This window comes from Halichoeres trimaculatus, unplaced genomic scaffold (genome assembly GCF_033239565.1).
Source record: "Halichoeres trimaculatus isolate MK-OKI-2021-1 unplaced genomic scaffold, fHalTri1.1 fHalTri1_scaffold_1, whole genome shotgun sequence".
NCBI lineage: Eukaryota > Metazoa > Chordata > Actinopteri > Labriformes > Labridae > Halichoeres > Halichoeres trimaculatus.
Window position 1 is genome coordinate 22,450,067 of NW_027437179.1, and position 27,489 is coordinate 22,477,555.

At 42.4% G+C, this 27,489-nt stretch overlaps 1 protein-coding gene across 2 annotated transcripts in view; it reads left to right on the forward strand.

Annotated features, from left to right (window-relative positions):
- Nucleotides 1-26,897, forward strand: part of rassf5 (Ras association domain family member 5) — a 31,259-nt gene extending 4,362 nt beyond the window's left edge. The window contains exons 2-6 of one of the 2 annotated variants that reach the window (XM_074666926.1): nucleotides 10,806-10,933; nucleotides 23,254-23,364; nucleotides 23,791-24,124; nucleotides 24,212-24,327; nucleotides 24,476-26,897. In XM_074666926.1, the coding sequence (XP_074523027.1) occupies nucleotides 10,806-10,933; nucleotides 23,254-23,364; nucleotides 23,791-24,124; nucleotides 24,212-24,327; nucleotides 24,476-24,619 (833 nt within the window). In that variant the 3' untranslated portion in view covers nucleotides 24,620-26,897. Of the gene's footprint in view, nucleotides 1-10,805; nucleotides 10,934-23,250; nucleotides 23,365-23,790; nucleotides 24,125-24,211; nucleotides 24,328-24,475 lie in introns of both variants that reach the window. The other variant, XM_074666916.1, reaches the window with a different exon arrangement.
- Nucleotides 26,898-27,489: the final 592 nt, after the last annotated feature.

Genomic DNA, 27,489 nt, shown 5'->3' on the forward strand with positions numbered 1-27,489 from the left:
TTTGTTGTATTGCTAGTACTGGTTTCCCAAACAAATCCCTCTCCTGAATAGGCTCATTGCATCACTTCTCTCATAGTGAATTTTTATGACAGGGCATATTCTTTATTTATTGTCACCAGATATGGTGATGTATCATTACTGGATATTCTTGCAATTTATCACTTAACAAAAAATAGAAGATTCATGGTATCGCCATCATGGGTCTGATCACATCACTGGCAACGAATCTTATCACATTGTAATTGTGTCGTATGGTGTTGTACCATAAACACATCATATCACAGCTTATTGTTTGTATAGAATAGAAAAGAATAGAAGAGAATATATTTAAGATGTTAAACATGAAAATGTGACTCAAGATTAACTGACTAGCATCAGAAAGATCAGTGCCTTTTTTCCTGATTCATTAACAGTAAATCCAAGATAAAAGTAAATTTCTGTAGCCCTTTCTCTCCTAATCATTTGTTACCACCTTATTTCATGGTAGCTCCAGCATATGTACTGAAGGGACTGTTTAAAGTAGTCCTGTTTGCAGAACATGAGGTGAATGCTCCAGAGATCAGAGCTCTTCCAAACAGTGTCACAACAAGAAAAGCAGCCTCTCTGAGCTTTGCATGTCTCACACTTCTTAGAATTTCCTCAAATCCTCTGTTAAGTATTTGGGCTTGAATAATTGCATGAAGAATGGAGCCAGTGGTTGTTAGAGCACAGATGTGGGGTCGTGTGCTGGTCATTGCTGAGACAAGGAGGGATACTCAAACTGACACATGGCTGCCAGGAAGCCCCACATGCACACACACAGGCATGTGGCAGAGACCTTCAGAGTAACCTTCCCAATGTATTCTTTGTGCCCCATAGCATGTCTGATCTCTCCCTGGAGGATGTATTTTTCCTTAAACCCTGTCTTTTCCTCATTTCACCTCTTCCCCTCGCCGACACAGTGCAGACTTTGTCTTCCAGACCCTTTCAGCCGTGTCACATTGGTGCTCTCAAAGCTCCATTCACTGTGGAAGAAGAAAACATGGACGGAGGGTTGTGTTAAATGGCTCATAACCTTCTTTTCTCGGCATACCAGTGCTGCTGCTCTGCCAGACCTGCAGTGGATATAGTTTTAACTAGACTACAGCCAAAACATTCCTGAAGAGCTCATATGTCTTAGACTGAAATCAAACAGAATCTGGATACAAAGCAGCATTGAAAGCTTTTGACCAAATGTTAATTACTATGCTTCTGCTCTTTTGCTCAGTTTCCTTGAAACAAACAGTGACTCAGTCGCATACTAATTCAGATCTTTTTACTTTGATTCAAAAAAGAAAATGGAGAGATAAGGATTTTGTTTTTATGGTGATACCTGCATGGTGTTTTGGTCCGCTCCACCTCCTTGTGCGCTACGGCTCGGCTGTATGTATGGCAGAACCATAGGGATTTTCAACAGGGCTATATTTAGATCGCCCTTGGTGGATAGCGATGTTACCACTGCAGAGGAAGAGGTGGCAAGAGCAGGAAGAACAACACAAAGACAGGGCACTGAGGCACTTTTCGGTAAAAGTGGATCAAAAAAGCACGATAGATGTCTCTGTGGTACCAACAGGAAATAATAAGTGGTGACATCAGAGCCTCAACCTCTTATGTCATTCTTTGAGTTTATGTCATACACTTGTTAGTAAAAATGGTGAGCACATCCTGTTCCTCCAAACTTTTCCGTTTTAGAAGTAGGGCAGCAGAACTCCCGATAGCTCTCTGTCTCTCTATCTCTCTAACACTGCATATTAATAACAGCCGGACTGCGCATCACTTCAGCCCACACGCACACACACACACACACACACACACACACACACACACACACACACACACACACACACACACACACACACACACACACACACACACACACACACACACACACACCAGTAGAGGTGATGCAAGATATGCAAGTGTTCTAGGGTTGGACAGGATGGCTGACTCATTCCCCTCGTCCAGGCTGGAGGGTTTCACACTGAAGAGACGAGGAGGAAAAGAGAAGGTAGATCAGGCAACCACCTCTGCAGTGGTCTGACGTTTCTGCTCTATTGTTAGAGATCCCACCATGTTCCCTATTACTGAATGAAGTGTGAACAGTCAGCCACTGAGGGAATGAAAGAGAGGAGAGAGGGGACCAGGGGGGTCTCTGTCTCTTTAAGCTGTCTGTTTGTTACTGCAGAGTGTGTGGGTGCTGCAGTAGAGACAGAGTGAGGGAGGGAGAGGATGAGGGTGCATTGATAAGAGAGAAACGTTAGAGGACGGAAAAGTAGTGCAGCAGAGATTCGGGGCGCTCATGTCTGCACGCTGAGGTGTGAGGAAGAGCCGTCTGAGGAGAGAGGTGTCAGGCAAGTAGAGAGGTGTGTGAGGAGTACAGGTGGAGGGGTGGCAGAGCGAGCGGAGAGGGGGCTGTTTATTCGGAGCGTGGCACCAGTGGCAGAGTGGCTGCGCTGGGATGGCAGAGGGGGGAACTGGGGGGGCTGGCGCTGGGGCAGTCCTCAGAGGGACAGGGGCAGCAGGGGGCAGGAGAGGAGGGCCAGCGAGGGCTACATGCACAGGACGGTGCCCTCCGGATGGTGCCACCATGCTCCATCCATGGCACAGATAACACAGCTTGTACCGCGGCCAGAAGAAGAGAAGAAAGAGGCCGGGCAGGTGGAGGTTGAAGGAGTGGGAGTGAGTCGGACGTTTTTTAGCCAGGTGCAGCTGAGCCCGGAGGAGGTCAGGGGAGATTCAGAAGGGGAGGTTGGTAGTGCCTGCTTTGGACAGGTGTCGCGGCGGCTGGGGCGGCTGCTGAAGAGGCTGCCCAAATCTCGCTCCTGGAGTGAAAGCCTAAGGATCCTCAGGCGATCATCCTCGAATGGATCTCTGCTCACCACCTCAGGTATGGAGAAGAGGATACAGAGTGCACAGGTTGTTAAAACTCTTATTTCAGGCTAAGAAGTTGAACAAACAATGTGGGTGCGATAGGGGTCAGTAGTTTGAGAAAAAAGGGAAAGGTGATGAGTCGGCAGGTTGAGCTGGTTTGGCCTTAGAGGCCGGCTGTGGGCCAAAATATTTGGGTATTGTGTGCATCAGTCTGTCTATCTGTGAACTCTGATGCCCTCATGCCTGGTTACTCTTTGTCTGTAGCAATCCTCCCCTCCCTCTATCGGATGATCTATCCCTTGCTTTTGTTCTATGTGTGTAAGACTGTGTGTGAACAGCGAGGATATGGGCAGCAGATTTGTTGTTAACAGCAGAATAGTCCAGTAAACAGGTCAGATGAAAGCAGTTGGATCTACACTAAATCTCACTACAGGCACACAAACACTAAAACCAAAATGCTTTCCAGTTTCAAACTGGTGAGGCAGTCCTACCTAACTGGACTACTTTATTGACTTTTTTATTTGGCAGGAGTAAGAGGTAACAGTGAGCCTGACAGAGGCTGCACGATATCGATTTTTCCCATATTTTCCTCCAAATAGATGACAGGCTAATGCATTTTATTTTTATTTATTTATTTATTAAGAGGAAGTGACGTGATCATAATGTAACATTAGCTCAAAGTGCGGCTGGGTTGAAAGAAGGCAGGGAGCGAAAGGGCTGCTGTAGAATTATTGATCCGTTCATGGCATCAAACTGACAGCTGAATAGAAAAAGATGCTACCCGACCCTTTAATGTGAATTTCTTTGTGTCATGTGTGTGATTGTTTTGGCTCCTGTGTAAACATGATAAGACACTGACCAAACATGACTCAGGAAGCTGCTCATCATTTGCTCACCACCACCTGAGTGACGTCATGCTGCAGCCTGAAAAGCAGCAGCCAAGCCTGGGAGGACAGATAAAGTGTATTTTTGGATGGTGTTCCCTAAAGGGAAACCCAGTTAATCTTTGTCAGAATTAACTCCACTGAATCCCCAGATTCTCTTCTTTTGCTTCTCTTATCTATTTTAAGCATCTGTCTGAGTCGTACTCCAGGGTGTCGGTGTCTTCAAACTTCCCTGATGTTTTTTTTGGTTTATGTGATGATAACATACTGGAGTTATGTTTTACACATTTAATTCAGTTTGGTGATCATGAAGAGTGAATCTCAACCCTGAAAACAGTATGTGGTCAGTTTACAGAATGAACAGTGACATATATTCAGTGGTTCCAGGGGAGTTTGAGTTACCAGATAAAAATGTCCCTCATTATATAACCACAGTCGCTTCAACATGGGTGGAGCCTAAACTAATTCAATAGGAAGTCAGTTTAGGCATTTGTCAGAGATGGAAGGTCAGACCTAGCTATGTTGTCCAATTGAATCATGGGAAGCATGAGATTTATTGTCTTCTGTGCTTGGCTTGTAGTCACAGAAAGGCATAATGCTTTCAGGGCACTGTAGGACACTGTCATGTTGTGTTTATTCACCTGACCTCATTTGAACTTAACGGATAGTGTTTTTGTTTTTTGGGGAATGAAAACTGCATTTCCCATGAGCACCGTCACCCACTTTAGTAATAATGTGGCTGTCACCAAAGCATAGGGTTATAGTGGAAACAAATAACACAGATCTTAATTTTTAAGCTACTTTTTTTCTTTAGGGAAACTTTTGGCAGCATGCAGAGTGATGATGAAGTATATTATTTAGGATGTGAGATTATTAACTGGAACATAGCAGTGACAAAACTTAGCAAGCTGTGATTTTATACTTGTTAAAGTTATTCATCTTTCACAGCCCTTGTGCTATCCAGACATTTAGTGAGACAACACAGGATACGTCGGGACACAAGTTGGCACGTCCTCACTGAGCTTTGAAACACTCACCCATTGCTTAATAATCAATCATTGTGTATATATTCATAACCAGAGCCAATCAACGCCTGGGTTGAAGAGTTTGTTCGTTTGTAACAATCTCACAAATAGTGACTGCTCTTGCTTCAGTATCAGCTGTGAAAATGCAAAAGTAAAGTATCCAATGAAGAAACCTTGTAGCTTCTTAAATCATTTTACAACCAAACTTTGCCAACTAGGTGTATGTTGAATATATATATTTTTTTTGTGATCAATTTTTTTTATTGAAGGGCAGAACATACAAGGTACATGTCACTCAACAAAGTGTTCCCTTTCTTTTCTTTCCCAAAATTGTTCCCCATGTACAATAAATAAAATGTTGAAAGAGTAGGAAGCAACAGATAAACAATCTCTTTACACTGAAGTCAAATAAAAATAATAACATTCAAAATACCACCCATTCTTCCTATGGCAATTATCCAACAACACCCCACCCACCCAGGATCTCTCCCCAACTAAGAAAGATAAATAAATGAAAAAATAAATGTAGAAATATAAAAATGCAAAAAATAAAATTCAAAGTTCAAAGACGGCCATGTTGCACCCTCTAAATATTAATGTTTTAAAGTTTTTTTCTCAACCTGAACACAGGCTCTAATATATATTTAGGTAACCAACCCTGTCACTGTTAGTCTCATTTAAATGTGTAGATCATAGAAAGGCATTAGTATGAGGCTTAGAGCTCAAAACCACTTGTTCTTATGATTTTGTTGTAAATACTTGAAAAGATTTTGGACTGAAATGGCATCTTACTACCTCTTGAGCTCCCATGTTTATTTTCTTTATGATACTTTTCAAAACTGACAACTTCCACACCCCCAAGTCTTCCTCAGCTGCTGGATTTTACGCAGAAATCACTGAATGGATCCCCTGCTTTCATTCCTAGCTCACTGGGCTGAATAAGCCTCTAAACCTAAAAAAAAAAATGACAGCTTGGTTCTTCTCATGTTTGTTTGATTAATTTAAGAAGCGTCTGCAGCTCGACAGATGGAGGGACTGAGGGAGGGGAGGCAGGAGATAAAACAAGATTCAGTTTCGAGTATGAAATGATGTTTGTGCACAAACACACACAGATGTCAAGGTGAGCAGGGATGGATTTGATTTATTTAGTAGAGGTTTGTTTAGTTCTGTCTGTGTGTAATCCTAGAAGCTGGCTCATCAGGTGTTAGAGTGAGAGATTCAAAGTGTGATACTTTGATTCATTACAGGGGAATGAGGGACGTACATGAAGCAGTAGTTTCAGTAAGCGTCCGCACAGTAGGAGAGGATAGATAACCGCTCTAAATGAGCGATGATGGGATCAGACCAACCTAAGTCTCCCAACAGACCCCCAAGCTGCTCCTAATTCCCTCATAAGACCTGAAGAGCTCCTTTTAGATTCATTAGCCACTGTGTTAATATCCTCGCCCCTAATTTATAGCTACCTTAACCCTATTTACTTCCTCTCTCCACCCAGACGGAGAGTAAGTACAACGTGTCCCTCCCCCATTTCTATCTGGTGCCATGCAGACATCCTCCGTGACCTGAGACACACTGCTAATCTGTCTATCCCACACCCGCTGTACAGGAAAAACAAGCACCCACATCCCCCATTGCTTGAGAAGTTAGAGGAGATGATGCAGAAAAAAGGGATAATTTTCTGGCTGCTTGGTCTTCCTCAAAAAATGGAAGCGAAAGGATTGACATTTTAGGAGAAACACCACCATGAATCATTTAGCAGCGACCACAAAGCTGTTTGAATGTCCTCTTTTGAGAGCAGATTTCTCGTCCATTTAACACGCTGCAATCCAAACTCCCCCTTTCCTGTCTTCCCTCGCTGTTATCGACCCAAGTGCAGCAGTGGAAGTTAACTCAACCACCACATATGGATCCCCCCTTTGTTGCTTTCCACTCTACTGATGTGCTTTCTTTTCGCTGTCTCCTCCGGGCTCTTTCTGTGTGTATCATCATTGTCGCCATGCTCTGTCCGGAGGCCGTGATGGTTTGAAAGCAGTCTGCCTGGAACGATAAAATAAGTGATAAAAAGAGAGTTTGTGAATACTTCATCTCCAGGGCCAGTCTAGCATGGCAACATGTGACACCCAGGCCCTTTTTCTTGTTGAGACAACACACATGAACACACACAGACTGCAGACTCTGTGGCTCTGTGCAGGAAGAACAGATGCCGTGGAGTGTTGTGGCTAACCTTCATTATAGTCATTTCTCGGGAGTCCTGTTCCCACATGTCTCATGGTAACATCTGATCACTATCAATACGGGTTTTCTTATATAACAGCTTCATTGAAACTGGAAAATTACACACAGTACAAGGATATATATATCAGATGTATAAAAAATGAGAACTATTTCCATCAAATACTCCGTTTACTCATAAGAGTGTCTTAAAAACAGTCGAATCAAATGCCCTGTTTTCACTAAAAGCTGCATTTGCTTCCTTTAAGTTAGACGTACTTGTCAAAGAGTCTCAATTCATGTTCATGCTTAAACACTTTTAAGTCAAAGGGAGTAGACAACATGAAGTATTTTGTTTCAAGGGAAACCTTGTCTTGGGATTATAAGGTAGTTTCCATCCTCAGTTGGAAAGCACTGAAGTGAATGAGTTTTTATCTGTAATGATCCCATCAATACGGGCTCTGCTGAAAGATGTTGTCATATTCCTGTAAATAGACCCAAACACAGTTTCTCCTGAAAGTCCCACAGATCAGCCTCCCTGCTCCACCGCTCTAACATTAAGGCAACTTCCCTATTTACAAGTATGTGCAACATTGTACTTTCCACTCAGCAGCCAAAGGGAAACCCCTTCAAGTCCAAACATTGTCTGGCATTTAATCGAGATGCACAAAAAGTCAAATGTCGCTTTCTGCTGACTCCCCCTTTCGCTTGGTTTCTCTTTCATTCCCCTCCCTCACACGTCTCTGTGATTGTGCCGGTGTCAGCATACTCGCATAACCTTCACAGCTCTTGTGGGTCACTGCATGACTGCTGCAGTTTCTCCAGCTGCTTATTGGCATTTATATATGCATGGTGCAGCATCACAAGGAAGTGCTCAGAGATCTGCAGCTCCATGAGGAAGACTAGAGCGGCATATTGCACGTGGTAGTTGCAAGGCAGCTGGAAGCACAACCTTGTACCTTAACTGTAAACACTAAAATCACATTAACAGATTAAGTTCAATCTAAATCCAAATCCTCAGGGTTAATTTAAGGAGAGGAACAAGGTGTCAAACTTGGATGTCTGCAAAAATAAACACTGCACCATCACTCTTGTGTACCACGTCAAAAAGCTGAAATTCTCATCTGATGTGTGTATGTACACAGTCGGCGTGTGTGTCTTAAAAGTGTGGGAACTGTTGATCCCTGACTTACAGGCTTGATTATGTGTCAGCGTAGGTGTTGTCCAGGAAAAGTGTAATCTATGTGCTCCTCACATTTTCCTTTGCCAAACAGTAATTCTTGTCTTTAAGATTACATATCAGGCTGACGACCAAGACTTCTTCAGGGACCACCATCCAGGGCTCAAACTTTTGCCTGAGATGGGAAGACAGAGAGGGTTTAAAGGATACATCTAAGGATAGTTAAATCAACCCTCTTGTATGTTTGAATTGTGATTGTTTTTTAGATGTTTTGAGGCTTACATTGGTGGATTTTGTGACCTTGTTTTCTAGAAGTTGTGTGGCTGTGAAGCTGCAGGTAAAATCCTAAATTTTACAGTGTAGGCAGGAAAGTGGTGAAGCTCTTCTTGCATAACTTAAAAAAGGTGACTGATTTTTCCAAAATACAAAGCCCTGTGGATATGTGGGAGTGGGGGTCATAGTGTCTAATCCTGTGAGAGGGTGGATAGTTTAAATGAAGCAAAGCAGGAAAGGAAAGGAAAGGAGTTTCTCTCATCCCTTCCTTTGTGCACTTCCTTTCTTTCTGTCCTTCTGCAGTGACCTCTAAACTGCGATCAGCAGAGCATCCCTTATCTGAACTCTACTCTTTCCTCGACACATCCCTCCTGTCAGCGAGGCACCGCAGCCCTGCCCTCCTTTTCTTACTGCCAACCTGTTCCTGCCACAGACAGATAGTGACGTCTGTCCCCCCTCATAAGGCACTCTCAGGGTGTCACAGCAAAGCAGCCTGTACCTGAACTTAGAAAATCTGCCCCACTGCTTATGTCTTCCCCAGAAAATACCTCAAACTGTCTTAAGTGCAGTGTATGGCAGGTTAATTGTTTTAAAACCCCTCTTTCTGTGACCTTAAGTAAACACAGCTCCTCTCTTTCCACAGCGGTCATCAAGAAGCTTGTTGCCATGGTTACAGTGCTGATGCTGAGTGTTGCAGGCACAGTGGTGTCGCTCTCTGAGCATAAATAGGCTCAAACCATCCAGGCATACCTCAGTTTACTCATAAAGGATGGAAACAACAACAAAACACTATGTTTTTGAGTGAATATTGTGTTCTAACAAACTGGTGCTGAAGAAGTTTTGCCTCTAGACATGGTGTTTGAAGCTTCCTTGCTCAAGGACCACAAAAAAGTCTGACTCAGGTTTCCCCACACTGCAGCTGTCTCCGCCAAGCGGTTTGTAAATGGCATTTTTCTTTCGTGTGGATTATCCCCCCAACAGAGGAGAAGTTAGATGTGAAGCCGTGAGTCTCAGGGGGGAAAAGCCGGCAGCCACAATAAAGTCTGTGCTGCATAAACAAGTCAGACTGTCGAATGTGAAACCACACAAAAATTAGAGAACAGTGGACTATTTTGGGAAGTTCTGGGGGAAGTACCGTAATCTATTTTTTTTTAAACTCAGAAGTCAAATGAGAGCTGACCAGAGCAAAGTTTCTGTAGAGGAGCAGTTTGTTGGCTTTGGAGTATTTCCACCATTGTCATTCAGTGTGTTTACAGTGACTCTGTACACTACGACCTTTGTGAATAACACCATTGCTCTGCACCAGGGTGTTGTGTGTTTAAAGGTTTGTACCTTTGCTAAAGGTGTCTTGTCATCTCACACATGTGATTGTCAAATGTGCAATTACTGCGGTAAGTTTTCGGAATCCATCCCATTTTCAAAATGGATGGATGTCATTTCTGTTAATAGAATCAGAATCAGAATAGTCTTTATTCGCCATGTATCTTCAAAAATACCAGGAATTTGACTTTAGTTTAAACCGCACTCTCTCTGTACAATTCTTGAAAGTAAACACTATTACAAAAATAGAGCTTAAGTAGTGAGAAAAATCCATCCATCCATCCATTTTCTATACCGCTTATCCTGTTTAGGGTCGCGGGTGGCTGGAGCCTATCCCAGCAATCATTGGGCGAGAGGCAGGGTACACCCTGGACTGGTCGCCAGTCAATCGCAGGGCTGACACATAGACAGACAACCATGCACGCACACACTCACACCTAGGGACAATTTGGTGTGACCAATTAACCTGGTAAGCATGTTTTTGGACTGTGGGAGGAAGCCGGAGTACCCGGAGAGAACCCACGCATGCACGGGGAGAACATGCAAACTCCACACAGAAAGACCCACCGGCCGAGGTGGGGATTTGAACCGGTGACCTTCTTGCTGTGAGGCTGCAGCGCTAACCGTTGCACCACCGTGCAGCCGTGAGAAAAATAAATAAATAAATAAATAATAATAATAATAATAATAATTAATGATAATTATAATAATGATAATAATAATGATGATGTGTGAGAATTCTGTTTCATCAAATTATTTCTACACCAAGCTAGTATTTTTTGTCAATGAATTCTCATTTCATACTGTAAATGTCTATTTGGCCACTAGAGGGAGCTGATAATCTGTGCAAAGGGCTTGTTTGATTTTACATGTTCCTAACTTCAAGCTTACACGTTTACAGGTGATGTATCAGCACACATTACGGCAGACACACCACTGTTACTTGCTCATGTACATTTTAGAGCTCTCTTTTTCTAGAGCTCTGCTCCCGTCTCTGATTGGTGTTTATTTTATGTCCATTAGACTGCAGCTACACCTGTCACCTGGAGTGTGAGAGCCATGTCCAGCTGGACTGCAACCAAAGGGACAGACAGCCCAAAGAAGCTCCATCTCCCAGAGGCCACTGCAACGCCAAAGCTGCCCAACACAAGGTGAGCATCCCAGTGTAGTAAAAGCCCCCTCACATGATAAAAATAAGACTTCAGAGAGAGGATGAGGAAGTATTTGTGGTATTTTTAGGTGCAGTGCTGGAGAGTGAACTCTCATCTGGGATGGAGTTGTGTGTAGAGGTCTTATGTTAGTCATCTCGCAGAGGTGTACATGAGTCATTGGATAATGACATAGTTCATTCTGCAGCATCTCTCCAAGCCTGAACTTTTATATAACCAACCATCTCCTCTTTCACAACACACCGTCCTCTTCATCCTCTGTGGTCTATGAATTTATTCATGCTCTCATTTGGTTTTTTGATCTCAGAATGTTCTCAGCACAGAAAATGCTACGTCACCTCAGCATGTGATGCGCCTTCCTCTCTCCTACGTGCTCTAAAGCTCTCAGGGCCTCCCTCATCTTCCTTTTCTTGATGTCCTCGCTTCCTCAGACTCTCTTCTACAATGGAAAATAATTAGGTTAATCTCTGTTCGACAGGGACCTCTGTTACAGCAAAGCTGCTTTAGCCCAACCCTCTCTCAAATTGTGTGCATGCTGTTGGAAAAATGTGTAATGTTTAAACCTAAACTCTATACATTTCATCTTGTATACTCTCTGTAAATGTCACAGGCTATTCAGTGATACAGTTATTATGTAAATTCTTCCTCCAAATAGTGCTACACCCACTCTTTGTGTCATCACATGTGTGATACAGGAACCAGAGAGAGTGTGAGCCTGCTTTCAGCTCTTGGCATCCCAGGCTGAGTCACCCACGCAATGCGGTCCTCTCACATGCATACACACACACACATACACACACACACACACACACACACATACACACACACACACACACACACACACACACACATACACACACTGGATAACCCCTGCGGCAGAATGTTGGCTTCTCCTCTTCTCCCAGGGGGCAGATAACACACAAAATTAGACCTCTGGTAGCATGCCAGGTGGTGTTAGAGAGCAAAAACAAAAAAACACACAGTTGAGCTATCTTTGAATATTTTAATGTGTGTCACAGGAGTTAAAGTGAGAAAAAAAGCATGAGGAATAAAATGAGGTGTATACATGTCCAGCAGCATCTTCCATAGTTTAGGGTGTGTGTTTCCTGAGTAACGCTCATTTTCTGCAGGAGCAGAACCATGGCATTTCCTGTCTCTTTTTGTTGTATTTAGCTGTCCTAAAACTTCCTCCTGGGGTCTAATGACTGCAGTTAGAGATAATGAGCTGAGAGTCTGAATTAAGCGAGCGTTGATGATGTTTCTCTTAGAGCGATGTGAACTCAGTGACTAGAGCTCTTATTAGTTTCATAGAGAGGACCAGCACTGCAAACAAGAGGAGCTCTGACAGTTTATGTCCTGCAGCCCCTTTTCTCCCCCTTTGCACCGTTTTATGGCTGCGGCTGTGTGTATCGGTGTGTGTCGCTGTGTTATCTTCCTCCTCTGCCTCCTGATTGGGTGTGCTTCAGCAGGAATTGATCCCTCTTTTTAGACCCCAATAAGCCCCCACATGGAGCCCGATGATCAGGCTTTATTGATGTAGCAGAGGGAGCGTGATTACACTGATGGAAGTGAGGAGCAGAGCTGCAGGTAATCAGTCCTCACCTGAATTAAACCTGACAGGAAGACTCCTGATGAAAGAGTGACAGTCTGTCCCTCCAGGAGCATATAGTTTTACCTATAATCACGTCAGAGGAGCTTATAATCATATTACAGGCAAAGAAACAGCAAGAGCACAGACAGATGCACATAGGCCCCATCAATCAGTGGAGGCACAAGCATTAGATGTTTTGGGTGCAGGGGTCACTGCCAGAGACAGAGGGCAGAGCATAGGGTCAGGGGGAGGTTAGAGGTCACTGTTGTCTCTATGCTGAGGGCAATCAGTCATTGTTTTCCTAATCTCACCTAAGCTCTGCAGAGACCACACCTCCACCAGCAAATCAGCAGTGGTGGCGTGGCTGTCAAATCAACTCAACTTTATTTATGAAGCAGCTTCATTACGAACTGCTGCCTGGAATGATTAACATAGGAGCAAACAGATGAAAAACAACAGCTACATTTAGAAAGAGAAGATGGATTTTTTAGAGACTGGAAAGTTACGACAAAAAAAAACGAATAAGAAATAGGGATGCACGATATTGGATTTTTGGCGATATCTGATATGCCGATATATCGAAACCCCTTTTGGCCGATACCGATACCGATACCGATAATTAATTAAACTGTAAAGAAAGCTAAGTCTATCCTGTACTAAAATTTATATGTTACTCTTATTGTGACGGTCTTATTTGTTTAAGAAACACACATAAAACGAGACAAAAAAACATTTGATTTTACCATAAATAAGAAATGTATTATTTTTCAAACTCAAGACATTCAATATTGAAATACAGAAAAATAATTTCTTTAGATCACATGAACTTTAAATGTACAATGCATTTTTAAACATAACATTAATTATTTTAGAGCTGCTGTAACAACCTGGTGACAGACACAGAGCTCTGCAGTGCAAATAAATGAAGTGCTACATTTTATTTAAGGAGCTTATTTTTCAGATGGAAAATAATAATAATCCTAACTGAATAGCACCTTATCGGCTGTGCCTATCGGCAGAAATTTTCATATCTGCCGATACCGATAAACATGTTTTTAAGCTTTTATCAGCCGATACCGATATTGTGCTGATAATATGGTGCATCCCTAATAAGAAATGTAGGGAAAAAATTGAAAAAAGAAATAGGAGAATGAAATGCTTATATGAGCAGTGATTTTAACTTATAAACGGTAAAACCCTTTGATAAACACATCAGTCGGGATGGGTACCGAATAAGGTACTTTTATAGGTACTGACCAAATTTTGTCTGTAGTACCGATTCAGATAAAATCAAACAGCACCATGTTTAGGTACCTAAATGCATCCTTGTGAATGTGAGGGAGTGGAAGAGTAGGTGATTTTCCATGCTTGACAAGAGCACAGCATTGGGAAGTTTTTTTATTGTAAAACAAATATGTTAAACTGAAATAAAAGAGATTTTATCATTAAACAAATTAGTATTTATTACCATATGAGCACACATCAGAAGGCCTCAGTGACACAAAATCAAACATTTCAGATGCTCATGAAAGATCACCTCTGAGAGTTTTGTATCCCTCATCCTGGCCTGTATCTATCAAGGATTGTTGTGGACACATTTGCCTTAATGATGATCTGAAACCCAGGAGTTTACAGAAGCTATGAAGTGGTTTTGTAGCTCAGTTACAGTAGCATCTCCCCAGAAAGCAGCCATTTTCCCCCTGCCTCTGTGCTGCTTCCTGTCACTTCTGCTCTCATGTATGTAAAACAGGAGCTGTGAGGCTTCATATCTCTCACTCATCAGCGTCTCTGTGTAAGAGGAAGTGGCCGTACTCTGCAGGGTGCAGTCGCTTGCAGGAAGACAGGGAGAGAGAGAGAAATCGAGTGAGTGGAGGGAGAAGGGGGAGGGTGCTCTCAGGCTGATCACCACAGATGGTAGAGCAAAGCTGCAAGAGCGTGAGGAAGCAAAGGCAAGACAGGGAGAGAGTAAGAAAACCAAGACAGAGAGAGGTGGAGGCTGAGTGGGAGGCATCCATCTCTCTTCTGGTAGTAACGGCAAAGCAACAGAGGAAGAGGAGAAGAGAGGAGGGAGCCTGCGAGCGTCTTGTTGCTGCTGCAGGATTGCTGCTGTTTACTCTGGACTCGAGGGACGGATGGATGCTCAAGCACTTAAACGCTGGCATAACTGAGCTTTTTAGACTTGAGGTGAACTGTTCCTTCTCCATCAGCATCAGCAGGAGCAGCTGCTGCTAACAGGGTGCAGAATGAAAGCAGGATGTGGTGTTGTATGCATGCTCGTATGATCGTTTGTTTGAGGGTGTAACAGGGGCTCTCAGGTGAGCAGGGTTAACCTGAAACCAGCCTGTAAACTGACTCCATGACACCAGAGTGTGCTGATGTGTGTGTGAGGGTCAAATGTACATGTGTGTATGTTCAGCTGCAAGAGACCAGGTGCATATACGGGACGGAGTGTTTGTGACACCGCCGTCAGAGCAGTAACACACACTCACACACACACACACACGTCAGGAGGAAGTGACAAGTCTGTGCTTGCTCTCCGATTTCCTGGTCCTCTCTCTGGTGGCACGCAAAGTGGCTGAATCTGAGCCGAGTTCACCTGTCTCGCCGGCACAGGTGGGACTTGAACACTCTGGATGCATCAGCAGAGGAGAGCTGGCTTCTTCTGGATGAGTGAAGGGCAGTTGGACACATTTAGACTCTGACTGTGTCTGAGCGGCACATCAGCCCAGCGTTTTTGTGAAATCTTCACCCACTTCCTCAAGCTGTCAACGTGCTCTTCTGGTGCTGGAGCAGACCTTGGACTTCTCCATGACTGTCAACACAGTCCTGACCCCCTCCATGACCAGCAGTAACAGCATGAGCAGCGGGTACTGCAGCCTGGATGATGAGAGCGAAGACTTTACTTTCTTCACAGCCAAGACCTCGTTCTTCCGCAAGCCAAAGCGCACAGCAAAGGTACAAAACTCAGGACGTTACTCATTCTGACCGATCAGATTTTAAAAGTAAGACAAACTCAGATTGGTTAAGTGGTTGGTTCTAGCTGGGATGGGAAAAATTGCCATTTATGTCACTAACATGCAGCCTGAAAGCAGAAGTATTTAGAGGAAGTGGTGTGTTTGCACTCTGAGCTCAGGCCTCTAGGTGTATGTGTTGTGGGTCGGAAGGGGTTTCTGTCGTACTGTTGTGTAACATTGATCTGGCGGCTGTTAGCCTTATTCAGTGGCCTTGATGCTTTTTGGCAGCTCATCTATCATGAGAGCAGCTCTTGTAGGTTTAGCATCACAGTGTTCAGAGAATCAGGACTTAATGTAGTGTTTAAGCGCTAATGATAATAACCTATGGATTTCCACAGAGACTTCATCTCCACAGCGCGTGGGAGAGGTTTCTGTGGATGCACATCTGATACCATTGCACCACAGTTAGTGTGTGAACATACATGTATGTGTGTGTGTGTGTGTGTGTAAGCCTTCGCTGAGCAACAACTTAACTGTAGCAAACCACTTTCCCAGTTACCATGGCAACTCATGGTTTAGTTGGCACACTTTCTGAGGATTTGGTTTTGCCCGACTGTACATTCAATTACTTCACACGTAATCCTGTCACATACTGTAACTACTATATACACAGCTAGACGTGCACTGCAGGAATGTAAGGAGCTGCTTGTTTGTTAGCAAGGCCTCTCCCATGATGCACTGCAGGTAGAAACAGAAGAGAAGAGAAGGATTGTGGCTGCAGGGAGGCTCTCTAAAACAACAAGGGCATTTACATTCATGTAAAACACACTCAGCACTCGTCCTGCTGTCTTTATCCTGGCAGGGCCTTTGGTGTCTGACTTGGAGAAGGTTTAATCTTTGAATAATTGAGCTGTGCTGTTGGCCTGTGTGTGTGTGTGTGTGTGTGTGTGTGTGTGTGTGTGTGTGTGTGTGTGTGTGTGTGTGTGTGTGTGTGTGTGTGTGTGTGTGTGTGTGTGTGTGTGTGTGTGTGTGTGTGTGTGTGTGTGTGTGTGTGTGTGGGAGTTAGGGTTGCAGCAGACAGAGGGATATTGGGGTTGGCTTGTCTGGGCTACAGAAGCTGCCAGCTGATGGATCCTGATGTCAGACACAGCCACAGAAAAAGGGTTTGACATCAAACAGTTTGACAAAGATGTGTTTGACATAAAATGGTTTGACATAAACACAGCAGCACAGTCTGATGTTGAATATCCGAGGGAAAGGATTCCCCGCAGGAGAGGAGTCCTGTTCTCCTGTGTTTGAATATGGAAATGAGATATGCAAAGATCAATGTGGGTCATGCAGATGGAGAAAAAAATGTGCATTTTTTTGTATTAGGAATTACGTGAGTTACCTCAGCTTCCTTTTATGTGTGTTTTTCTGCACAAAGACACAAAGGGAGACACTTGGGTTCATTAAAACATTGAAGGAGGAGTTCAGATCCTCTTTTCTTTATGAATTATTTCCAGAGCTGAGCCTTTTGCTCCAGATTAGCTAGCCAGCTTTAATGTGTTGTGTGTGTGTGTGTGTGTGTGTGTGTGTGTGTGTGTGTGTGTGTGTGTGTGTGTGTGTGTGTGTGTGTGTGTGTGTGTGTGTGTGTGTGTGGTGTGTGTGTGTGTGTGTGTGTGTGTGTGTGTGCATGTGTGCATCTGTGTATCTGTGTGTCCATGTGTGTATCTTTGAGCTAGCAGGGGGTATGTTTAGTTCATTCTGTTCTGCTTTTTGATGCAGTGAAAATGAATGAACAACATCCCTGTTGGTGATCTTCAGTATTTATAAAAGATGCTTTTATATATTCACTCAATAATAGTTTAAAGCTCTAATTCATGGAGGAAATAAGGCAGCAATGTTCAAAAGCAGATCCCCAGCCTGTTTAGAGAACTTGTAGTAGAATTGTGTTTTGTTTAAAGCCGTTGTGTTGCATTCATCATTTTAAGGGGAACCTGTAGGAAGGAATCTGTTGTTATAGTGTTGTGTTTCTACAGTATTTAAATTAAATATACAAAGGGTCAGATCATGTTTTCTGTAGTTTATGTTTGTTATTCTGTTTGTGTGTGTGTCTGGCAGTAGTGGCTCACAGAGATCTCTGAGCTGTGAAATAGAATCAGTGTGTGGTCTCTGTCTTGCTACTCCTCCCCAGCACTTGACCCACTAAAGGCACTTGCCCAGCATGCACTGACATGCACTGTGTTTTTGTGGGGGGTAGTGCATTTTTCTGTGTTCGTGTTAAATTCATGTTTCCAGCATTAATATTTGTGTAGTTTAGCTCTGACTGTAGTTTTGTCCTCAGCAGTGACCTGTTGTAACTGAGCCCAGTGTTTTATGTTACATGAAGATCATGGTGTCAAGGGAGCATGCACGCACCTGAGGTGCACCTATCCAACTTCTTAAGTCACAATATGTTACAATACCAGTATTAAATTATAAAGCTGAATTCCTCAATGAGATTTTGAACTATGTTTCAGCATCATCAGGCTCTTCAAACTCTGCAAGAGACTGTTTTATAAAGCGGGAGTTGAATTTCTGTGTTATAAAAAAGAATTAAATGAGAAAAGAGAAGAAAATGTATACATTACATCACAACCATGCCAAACAAACTGACATACACTTTATATTGAACTAAATGTGCTACTGGTTAAATATTTCTGGGATGGCAGTTGAAAGTGAATCCCTGATGTGTGTGATCTGTTGAGAATTTAGATGGTGTGGTGTGTAACTCTTGTCCAACTGTTTGACACAAATATGATGTCAGGAAAATGTCAGCGCTACAGGTACCTGAGGTGCAGCTCAGTGGATACGTTTTTCGCATTCTTTGTTGAGGGTTAGGTATGGGTACCTAATTAGGTACTTTTAAAGGTACCGACTGAATTCTGTCCAAAGTACCAGGTACCAACTCAGGTAAAATCAAACAGCACCATGTTTAGGTACCTAAATGCATCCTTGTGACTGTGAGGGAGTGGAAGAGTAGGTGATTTTCCATGCTGGACATAAACACAGCATTACAGGATAATACATTGAAAAATAGATATGTTAAATTAAAAATAATTCACATTTTATTATTAAAAAGATTGATACTTTTTACTACATAAACAAACAAAAGTACCGTAAATTGGTACCATTGAGTACCGATACCGATTGCCAGGTACCAGGAATCGGTACCGTATCATTTCAAATGTGAAAGGTACCCATCCCTATTGAGGGTTGAGGTCTTTATTAAGCTGCAATCTTTTGCCCTTATAACAATTAATTCCAGAAACTTCTCTGTTATTTTTGTCACTTTAAAACCACAACTCCAAAGATTCTTGAGTCATTTTGATGCAGCTGACACTTTTTCTTTTTATTGGCGAAACTTGTGTTTTTGGCCCGAGATGATTCCTGAGATGCTTAATTAAATGTGCTGTGTTAGGTTTTGCATTGCTCCCATTGTCCCTTGAAATATTTGCTTTGTACATATTTGCAAGTTGCTGTTGGAGCTGTAGGTTTGCACAAAAAGCTTGAAATAGTACCTGCAAATTGCTAAGCGTCTGTGATCAGCTTTTTCCATGCTGTGTTAAATCTTCACTTAGAAAACTTCCACACCTACCTTACAGTAGAGTGCCTAATTCCTCATTTATCCACTGCTGAGGTTTTCAGTTAGGTTTCATTTCCAATTGATGTTGGGGACTCACTACACATTTACAATCTCAGAAATTAATGATAGTCAGATTACTTATATTTTTGTAACATTTTGTTCCACAAAGTTAGAAAAGCCTGAAGTCGCCAAAACACTATCAGTGAATGGGAAATTAATATTGGTATCAGCCGATAACAAAGCACACATGTTGGTATTGGGAGTTAAAAAGTTGGAACAGTGCATACATCATTGAGCCAGTATCAAACAGGTATACCCTGTACTGGGATTGGGTTGGTCCATTCATAGTGTACTTACGGAGACACATTAACACACTTTAGGTTAAACTCACAAAGTCAGGAGGAAGTTGGCGTCAGTCTGGAGGTGGTCAGTGCTGAGGTCATCCCCACAGGCAGGTTTGCTTTAACATGGGTTACTTTGCTGCAGCTGACGACCCCTCTTGTCTCATCTCATCAGGGTGAGAGCATCAACACTTGCTCATGTCAGCCTGAGGTGTGTGTGTGTCAGCATGGCATGTGCACATATCTCTCTGTTTGTGTGACCCTTATGTAACAGGCCTAGATATCTCTCAAGCTTAAGCTGCTTTGCATCTACCTGACTCACACCAGCAAAATGGATTAAACTGTCTGGACCTGCCACCTGTAATATTTGTCTTGTAATTACATGAGGAGAAGTTTTACCTGGAGGTGCACTTGTAAAAGGGGTCGGTGTTTTCTGGTAAAATTGACTTGAACAGAAGTTGTCAAATTTGATCACCTGAGCTGTCAGGCACATTGTTAGCTCCAGGACTATTTAGCAAAGTGTTTGTTGAGTGAAAAATTAAGGGAAATAAGAATAGTAGAGAAAAAAAGAAAAACTGAAGCAGAACTACTGAAAGTTGCCCTGCATGTCTGATTACAAGTCCAAAGGAAAGCTTGAAATCTTGCTTTTTTTCCATCTGTATGTTCTTTCATGGTACTTGATATGAAGTAAATTGAGGACAGCAGTATCAGTGGAAAGTATAAACTCCAACCAGGCTGCTCTGGTCCTCTTTGAGTAAGCTGTGGGGAATTTCTGGTCTTAGACTGTGGTTGTTAAAACTGAACTTGTCATCATTGGTTGTGGCTCAGCTGGACATGTTTTAACACATATCAGTGTCTCTGACAGTTTATACTCCAATAGTCTTGTGAGGTGGTAAGTGCATGAAAATAAATCACTATACTACAGGAACTGAAATCTAAGCAATAAACTTCACATGAGCAACATTCATTGGACAAGTCCAGAAAACGTATTTTCTTCTTAAATATTAGTTCTTACTAAATCTAATAAACACATTTTACTAAGAATAAAAAAGTCATATTGCTGCAAAAAAAATACAGTTCATCTTCTGTAACCTCAAGTCAAAACCACATCCACACTGAAAAAAAAAAGACAGATAAAATTAAACTCTCCTGATTGTATATATTGTGGAAGCCTTTTAAGACAATAATACAATCCACTGTCTTGTGTGGATAAAAAATTTCCGACAGATATGTCTAAGTGGATGACTAAACAATGAATGAATCTCATCAGTACTTACCAAATATGTGGCTTCTTTGAGGAAAACTGTGTACAAAAGGCACAAGATGAATGATATAACAACTATGGCTCAATCCTAGAGCGATTAAGATCCAAAATTAAAGCAATATTTTAAATTGTTGGCTGTTTTGATCTTTTGACATATTATATTTATTTTTATGAATAAGTTGGCATGCACTTTGTATCAATGCACTTTGACTTACCATCTGCAAACTAAGCATATACAGGTGCAGCTGATCAGACTGGGGTCAGTGGTTGTCTGGTTGTTATGCACTACATTAGGATGCTCTGCACCTTTTGTACTTGCACTCCTGCATATTTCTTAGTGTGTTACAGGTTTTTTTTCTTTTAACAAAGAATTGAAATAAACACTATAGTTCACAAAGAAAGTGTTTTGAAACTGTCTTGAAGCTCAGTCATGTTTTAGACCACACTGTTGTGACAAAGCAGCATTTATGTGGATAGTAAAACCTTAAAGTCAAGATCATAAAGGTTGATTCATTGCATTCATTCACCTCCCCATTCAAGACACAGGTAGAAAAGAAGCAGTTTAAAACATTCGAGGAGACATCGTGGAAACATGAATGAAGGGTATGATATTTTCTTTGTTGCTTGAGCCTCTGCCCTCTAGTGTTCATAGACATCTCTCTAGTTTAAATATCCATGCAGGGGGAATACTTTTTTAACATTGATCATGTAATCCTGTTTCCACCAGAAGTGAATATGATGGAGTGTGTTTTAATTACCACATTTCATATGTAAACTCTGTGAGCTTTACAGAAAGACTCAACAATAATCCAGCCTCAGTGTTGACCATGAAAGCATTTCCAGGCTCCACTTTTGTTTTCTTGTGTTCTGCTGGTCATCAGCTTACGACCTGGGACACACGAAGCATTGTGGGTCCCAGGACTCTGTGAAACTCTCAGGGGCGGAAATCACTCTATTGTCCCTCGACCACTCTCACTGGTATGCAGAAAGGGAGGGCAGGGCAATGTCTCTGATACATTTAGAAACTCGTATACAAACGCAGGAATTCCTGCATGTTCTTTTCACTTTGTTTCGCTTGACTGGGAGGAATTTCAGATCCGAGTCAACTCCTACATATTCCTCAGATTCTTCTCATCTGGTTTAGGGCAAACCCAACTGTTTATCCATTACAGCTTAGAGCATGCACCAATATGTATATCTATAATATGTGCCATTATGACTGTGATTAAATCTGCTGAACACTTCAAAACAGGTTCGTGTCCTAATGAAAAGGGCTTTGAATAATTCAATTTGTGACATGGCCACTGTAGCTTCAGCTGTGTTTGCTGTTTCACGCCAGAATAGACATGAACCATTATAACAGACCATAATTGTCTGGAGTGGCTGATAATAAATGTGGAAGAGATAAAGCCTGCAACAAAAAGTAAGAGCTATGTGGTCCTGAGAATGAAAAATAACCGTTTGCTGTTTCTTTCTCTCACACACACATATGCACATGATGTCCCTGTGGCATCCTCTCAACATCAGCCTTGAAATGTTAAATGGTACAATGTTACCACCTCTTTTAATGCGAAATGTCAGCCAGCCACACCAGCTGTGTGTGTTGTGTATTAGCACTAAATGTGCCTCAGTCCACATGTGTGCACTCAGAGACACACTCATATGCTCTCACACAGCATCTGTGCTGAATGAAAACAGTGACTTCATCGCACAACCTGAGGAGTCCCCTACAGAAATGATGCCTGCCCTGCATTCTCTGTCTCTCTCTGTCCCAGAAAATGCAAACGAACAGGGGAAGGAGGAGAAAAAAAGCTATTGTGAGATAGAGAGCGAGAGGGAGAGAAGGAGAGAGGATGCATCCCACTGTACTATAAATAACCCAGTCAAACTCTGTGTTGCTAAGGCTGGCTCAGCAGCCACTCTTTCATCACTCCTTACCCCTTCCTTGTGTCATTCCCAGCCTCCACCTCCTGTTTGTGCTTCTTCACTCCCTGTCCCTCTCTCTATCACTCTGTCATTTCTTATCACAGGAAGAGGAAATGTGCAGGAGTGAGAGTCAGGCAGCACCGTCAGTGTCCCCATGCTTTGATGCTGAATGTGTGATTTGTTCCATTCACAACATTTCCTGTCTGTGTCGCGCTGCAGATTGGTTAAACCTCACTAAGGAGGTACAGAGAGAGTGGATATGGATCCCTCTCAGATCAATCAATAAAGCAGTTTCTGTCTGGTTCCAGAGAGATGGAGGATATTGTCTCACATAGAGGGAGACCATATGTCTTAATACTCTAAGATATTGCAGGCATTATCAATGCCTTCAACCAGTTAGCCCTTTTTGTAAAGGATGTGAAGGGGTGTGGGGTTTCTCTTGATTTCTATTCATAAAATTCAGAGTAGCAAACCAAGCTTTTGTGTTTGACAGGATTTGTGTTAAGAACAGCACCCTCTGCTGGCACAGATAAACAGTAACACTACGAGTGGTTTGGTGACTCTAAGGATCTTCTCCTTTTGCTAACTGACTCCTTTTTGTCTCTTTGTCTTACAGCAGAATGAAGCAAAGGAAGAAGAAGAGAGAGGAACGAAGGATCTTTCAGAGGAAGAGGTCTTAAGAAGGATAGAGGAGTACAACGCTCAAGTGTCTGAAAATGGCATGAAACTGGTGAGTTCTGAGTACCTGAACTGATGAACTGCTTTTTCTTACATCAAACCAGCAATAAAAAATCTATGACTTCCTCACTTCAACTGTTAGAACCCCAAAAGTAGGAACAAAAAGTGTTGTAAAAAAACACACTTCAGTGAGAATTCAAAGAATATAAATGTATACTTCCTAATTTTTACAGATGACTTTGGTCACACATTTATTAAGTTAAAACTGGAGGACAGATTTGATAATAAAGCATCATTGTTCCCTTGTTGGTACCTTCATAAAATCTGTTTATAAGGGCCCTACATATTTGAGAATGCAAGCTTCCAAGTTTCATCCTCTCCCTCACACTGATACCATTCACAAAAGCAATTCAATCCTGTGTAATGGGCGTACATTGCCTCATGAGAGCCGTTCTATCCCTGTCTCTGTGATCTTTAGGCCTCAGATGGATCCTACACAGGCTTTATCAAAGTCCACCTGAGGCTCAGTCGACCAGTCACAGTCCCTGCTGTGGAGACTGTGAGCTCAGACGGAGCATCCAGGCAGATGGGTAGCCGCATTCAGCCGCCGTCTGAAAGTCAGGAAGGAACAGACTGTGGACAGAGTGAAAAGAGGACATCCTTCTACCTACCATGTGACTGTGTGAAGCAGATCCACATCAGCTCTCTGACCACCACCAGAGAGGTGATCCAGGGCCTGCTGAAGAAGTTCATGGTGTTGGACAATCCCCGAAAGTTTGCCCTGTACAGGCAGACACATCGGGATGGACAGGGTATGGTAAAAATCCCACTGTAATGCTTGTTTTGTGAATAGCGTTGTTGAAGAGGAGCATTGATTAAACATTCTTTGTCGCTTTCAGATCTGTTCCAGAAACTTCCTCTGTGTGAGCGTCCTCTTCTTCTGAGGTTGATAGCAGGGCCTGATCCCGAGCAGCTCAGCTTTGTCTTGAGGGAAAATGAGACTGGGGAGGTGGAGGTGAGAAATATTCTGATCTGATTGGCATGAAAGTAAAAGTAAACATAATGTGAGGGAACTTATAGGCTGGAACTCAAAACTTGATTTTTCTTTTTTTTGAGTGCTGGTAAGACTTTTTTTAAAGCATCCTTTCTCTTTTTTCCAACAGTGGCATGCATTCTCTGTTCCTGAGCTTCAGAACTTCCTTGTGATCCTGGAGAAAGAAGAGGCGGAGCGTGTCCGGGCAGTGGAGCAAAAATATGCCATGTACCGGCAGAAACTGCAACAAGCTCTGCAACAACATGATCCCTGACCAACCCCCCACCCCCCTCCTCTTCACCTGTTACCTTACGACTGAAACCCAGGGAGACACTGACCCTTTGAACCCCCACCCCTTACCATCTATTTAGAGGCTGGAGCTGATCTTGTCGCCACCTTCCACATGTACACCTAAACAGAGAGTACACCGACACACACACAAACCCTTTCTCAGGACGCATACAACAACCCTCTCCCCAAACCCTTGTCATCCATTTATCAACTCCCTGAGGAGAGGCGAAGGTGACTTACAAGGCTACAGGGTGCTGGTTGGACAAGTGTTTTCATTGCCAAGGACACACACAGACACAGAATGATCACAGCAAGATCTGAAACTTGAAATCTCATTAGGGAACTGATAAGAAGCATTGGTGTTTTTAAAGAGTCCGTCTTCTTCTGCTACTGCTACTGCTGCTGCTGCTACTGCAAGTGTTACTTATGCATGAGTCTCTCAGCTCATCCCTCTGCACATAGAGAGAATTACAACAGAAGGCATGATTCATTTTTCTGCATCTCTTGGGGATGGAAGGACAATCATACTGAGTGTTGATTTTATATCTTCTTGGAATTGATGTTATCATCAGATGTTTCATTTTTCAGCTGGAATGGATGGCATGTGATTTTTTTAGGCTAGTGGGTAGGATACAGGTTGTATCTTGAAGAAAGCATCAGACTGGAAAGCTGGAAAGATCTGTTCTTTTTTTCTCAGGGAGCATGTATTTAAAGAGAAATCCTTAAAGTTGAAATTGTCACCAAACACCACCTCTATTGAGAACATTATATCCAAAAATCAGCCTTTTTTAATGCATACTATGTTTTATTTGCCCCCTTTAATACACAGGGGGAAAGGCTCATGCAGTGACAGACGTAGTGCAGAAAAATTCTCAATCTGACCCAGATAGCACTCCTTATGATCAACACAAACTTCTCAGATTTTGACCGCAAGTTGTTTTCCCTCCCTTGATCCTGACCTGACTGACCTCGCATGATGTCCACCAACTCAGTGAGGCAGTCCACAAACACACACACACCTTTGTAAAAAATGATCTTGATGCTGTAACTGTGTATTGATTGCATTTGAATGTGAGGGGTTATTGAACCAAAGCAATGAGGGACAAATCTGCTGACTGGATTTTAAAGGGAGGAGAGCCTTTTGGAGGGTTAGTTAAATTTAAAGTGGTTTTTGTAAAAATTCAACCAGCTTCTGTTTTTTGCACATATAGATGCAGGTGACTGAATGGCCCATGACTCTGGGGCTGGGCATGCATCTCTGCTTTTCTTTTATCAGCTCACCTTCCATCCCCCTTATAAATCAATAAAGAAATGTATAAAATTCATGATAATGGCTATGATGTACCAATGATGTGTTTGCAATGCATATGTATAATGTAGGCACTGGAAAAAGGAGTGACAAGGTTCGACTTAGTTATTATGAATATAATTTCAATATCATTGCTACTGGTAAGCGTGTGTGTGTGTGTGTTTGTGTGTGTGTGTGTGTGGGTGTGTGTGTGCATGCATGCCCATACAGGGCAGTAAGGACAATGTGAATAGAGTTTTCTAACGAGTGTGTGTATCATCAAAGCTCTGTCATAAGGCCTCATTTATTCAATAATAAAGTATGCATAAAGGGCATACATATTAAACAATACATCTGCCATTAATAATCCATTGGGAAGGTTTTTGGCATGCATGTTTACAAAGAGTATGAACGATTTCCTTCTTTTAAATCTGTAACTGATTTAACATGTGGATAATTGAGGCCTGTTGTCCATTAGCACATACTTCTCCTCAGTGAATGCACACGTGCACATTTTTTCAATCACCACCACCCAAAGCCTGAGCTGTTCCTGCTGGCAGTGCCTTTTGTTTCATGTGCCCCGATGTTTGTCTTTCAGGTGTGTTTCAGCACACAGGTGCCTGAGCAGATGTATGGGTGCTTTTGCATGTGTGCAAATCTGTGTGGACTGGGTCATGTTGAATATGTCTCCCCCCAGCAATCTAGCATTCTGTGTGTGTGTGTGTGTGTGTGTGTGTGTGTGTGTGTGTGTGTGTGTGTGTGTGTGTGTGTGTGTGTGTGAGAGAGAGAGAGAGAGAGAGAGAGAGAGAATTGGTGAATGTGTGTTAGTGTGTGAGCTTGTTTTGTGTGTTATTTATTTCATGGTCCATCTCATCTATATGATAATATGTAGAGGATGACAAGACTTGATGCTTTTTATTTGCAATTTGTTCTGTTTTATTTGAAGAAGTGTGTATAACTATAACAGTAGAACTGTACAGAATATTAAAATAAAATAAAAAGGTTGTCCCTTTACAAAATTGTTTCCATTTACTTCATACTACATCTTCATGTGGCTTTACTGTAAGTCATGAAGCACCTTTACCTTCACTTTTCTTTTTTCACTCACCCACGAAGTGTCTGATAAGTGCGTAATGAATTCTGACAAAACAAAGGAAAGATAACTGCGGAAAAGAAATCATAAATTTGCTGTTATTACTGCTATGATGAGAAAAAATGTCATAACCCATGTCAATGTTTTCCGCAGTTTTTGAAACAATGTGTTGTCTAATGTGTACTGACATGTATGGACAACCTGTATTACCTCACATCACCAGCAGGTGGCAACACCTCATTCAATTTGCAAGTATCCTGTATAAAGAAAGTACTTAGTTTGGATCCAGATGCACAAGTGTATGATAAAGTTTTTATTTACCAGGGGCAGAAAAATGTGTAGCTCTGCAATATTAGAGCCATTTTCCAATTCAGCCTTTCATCGGGGGAATCTGTTTTAAAGGCATTCAGAATGACATGTGAGACAAATAAACATGCAGATGTCAGTGTCTGTCACAACCTAGACAACCAAA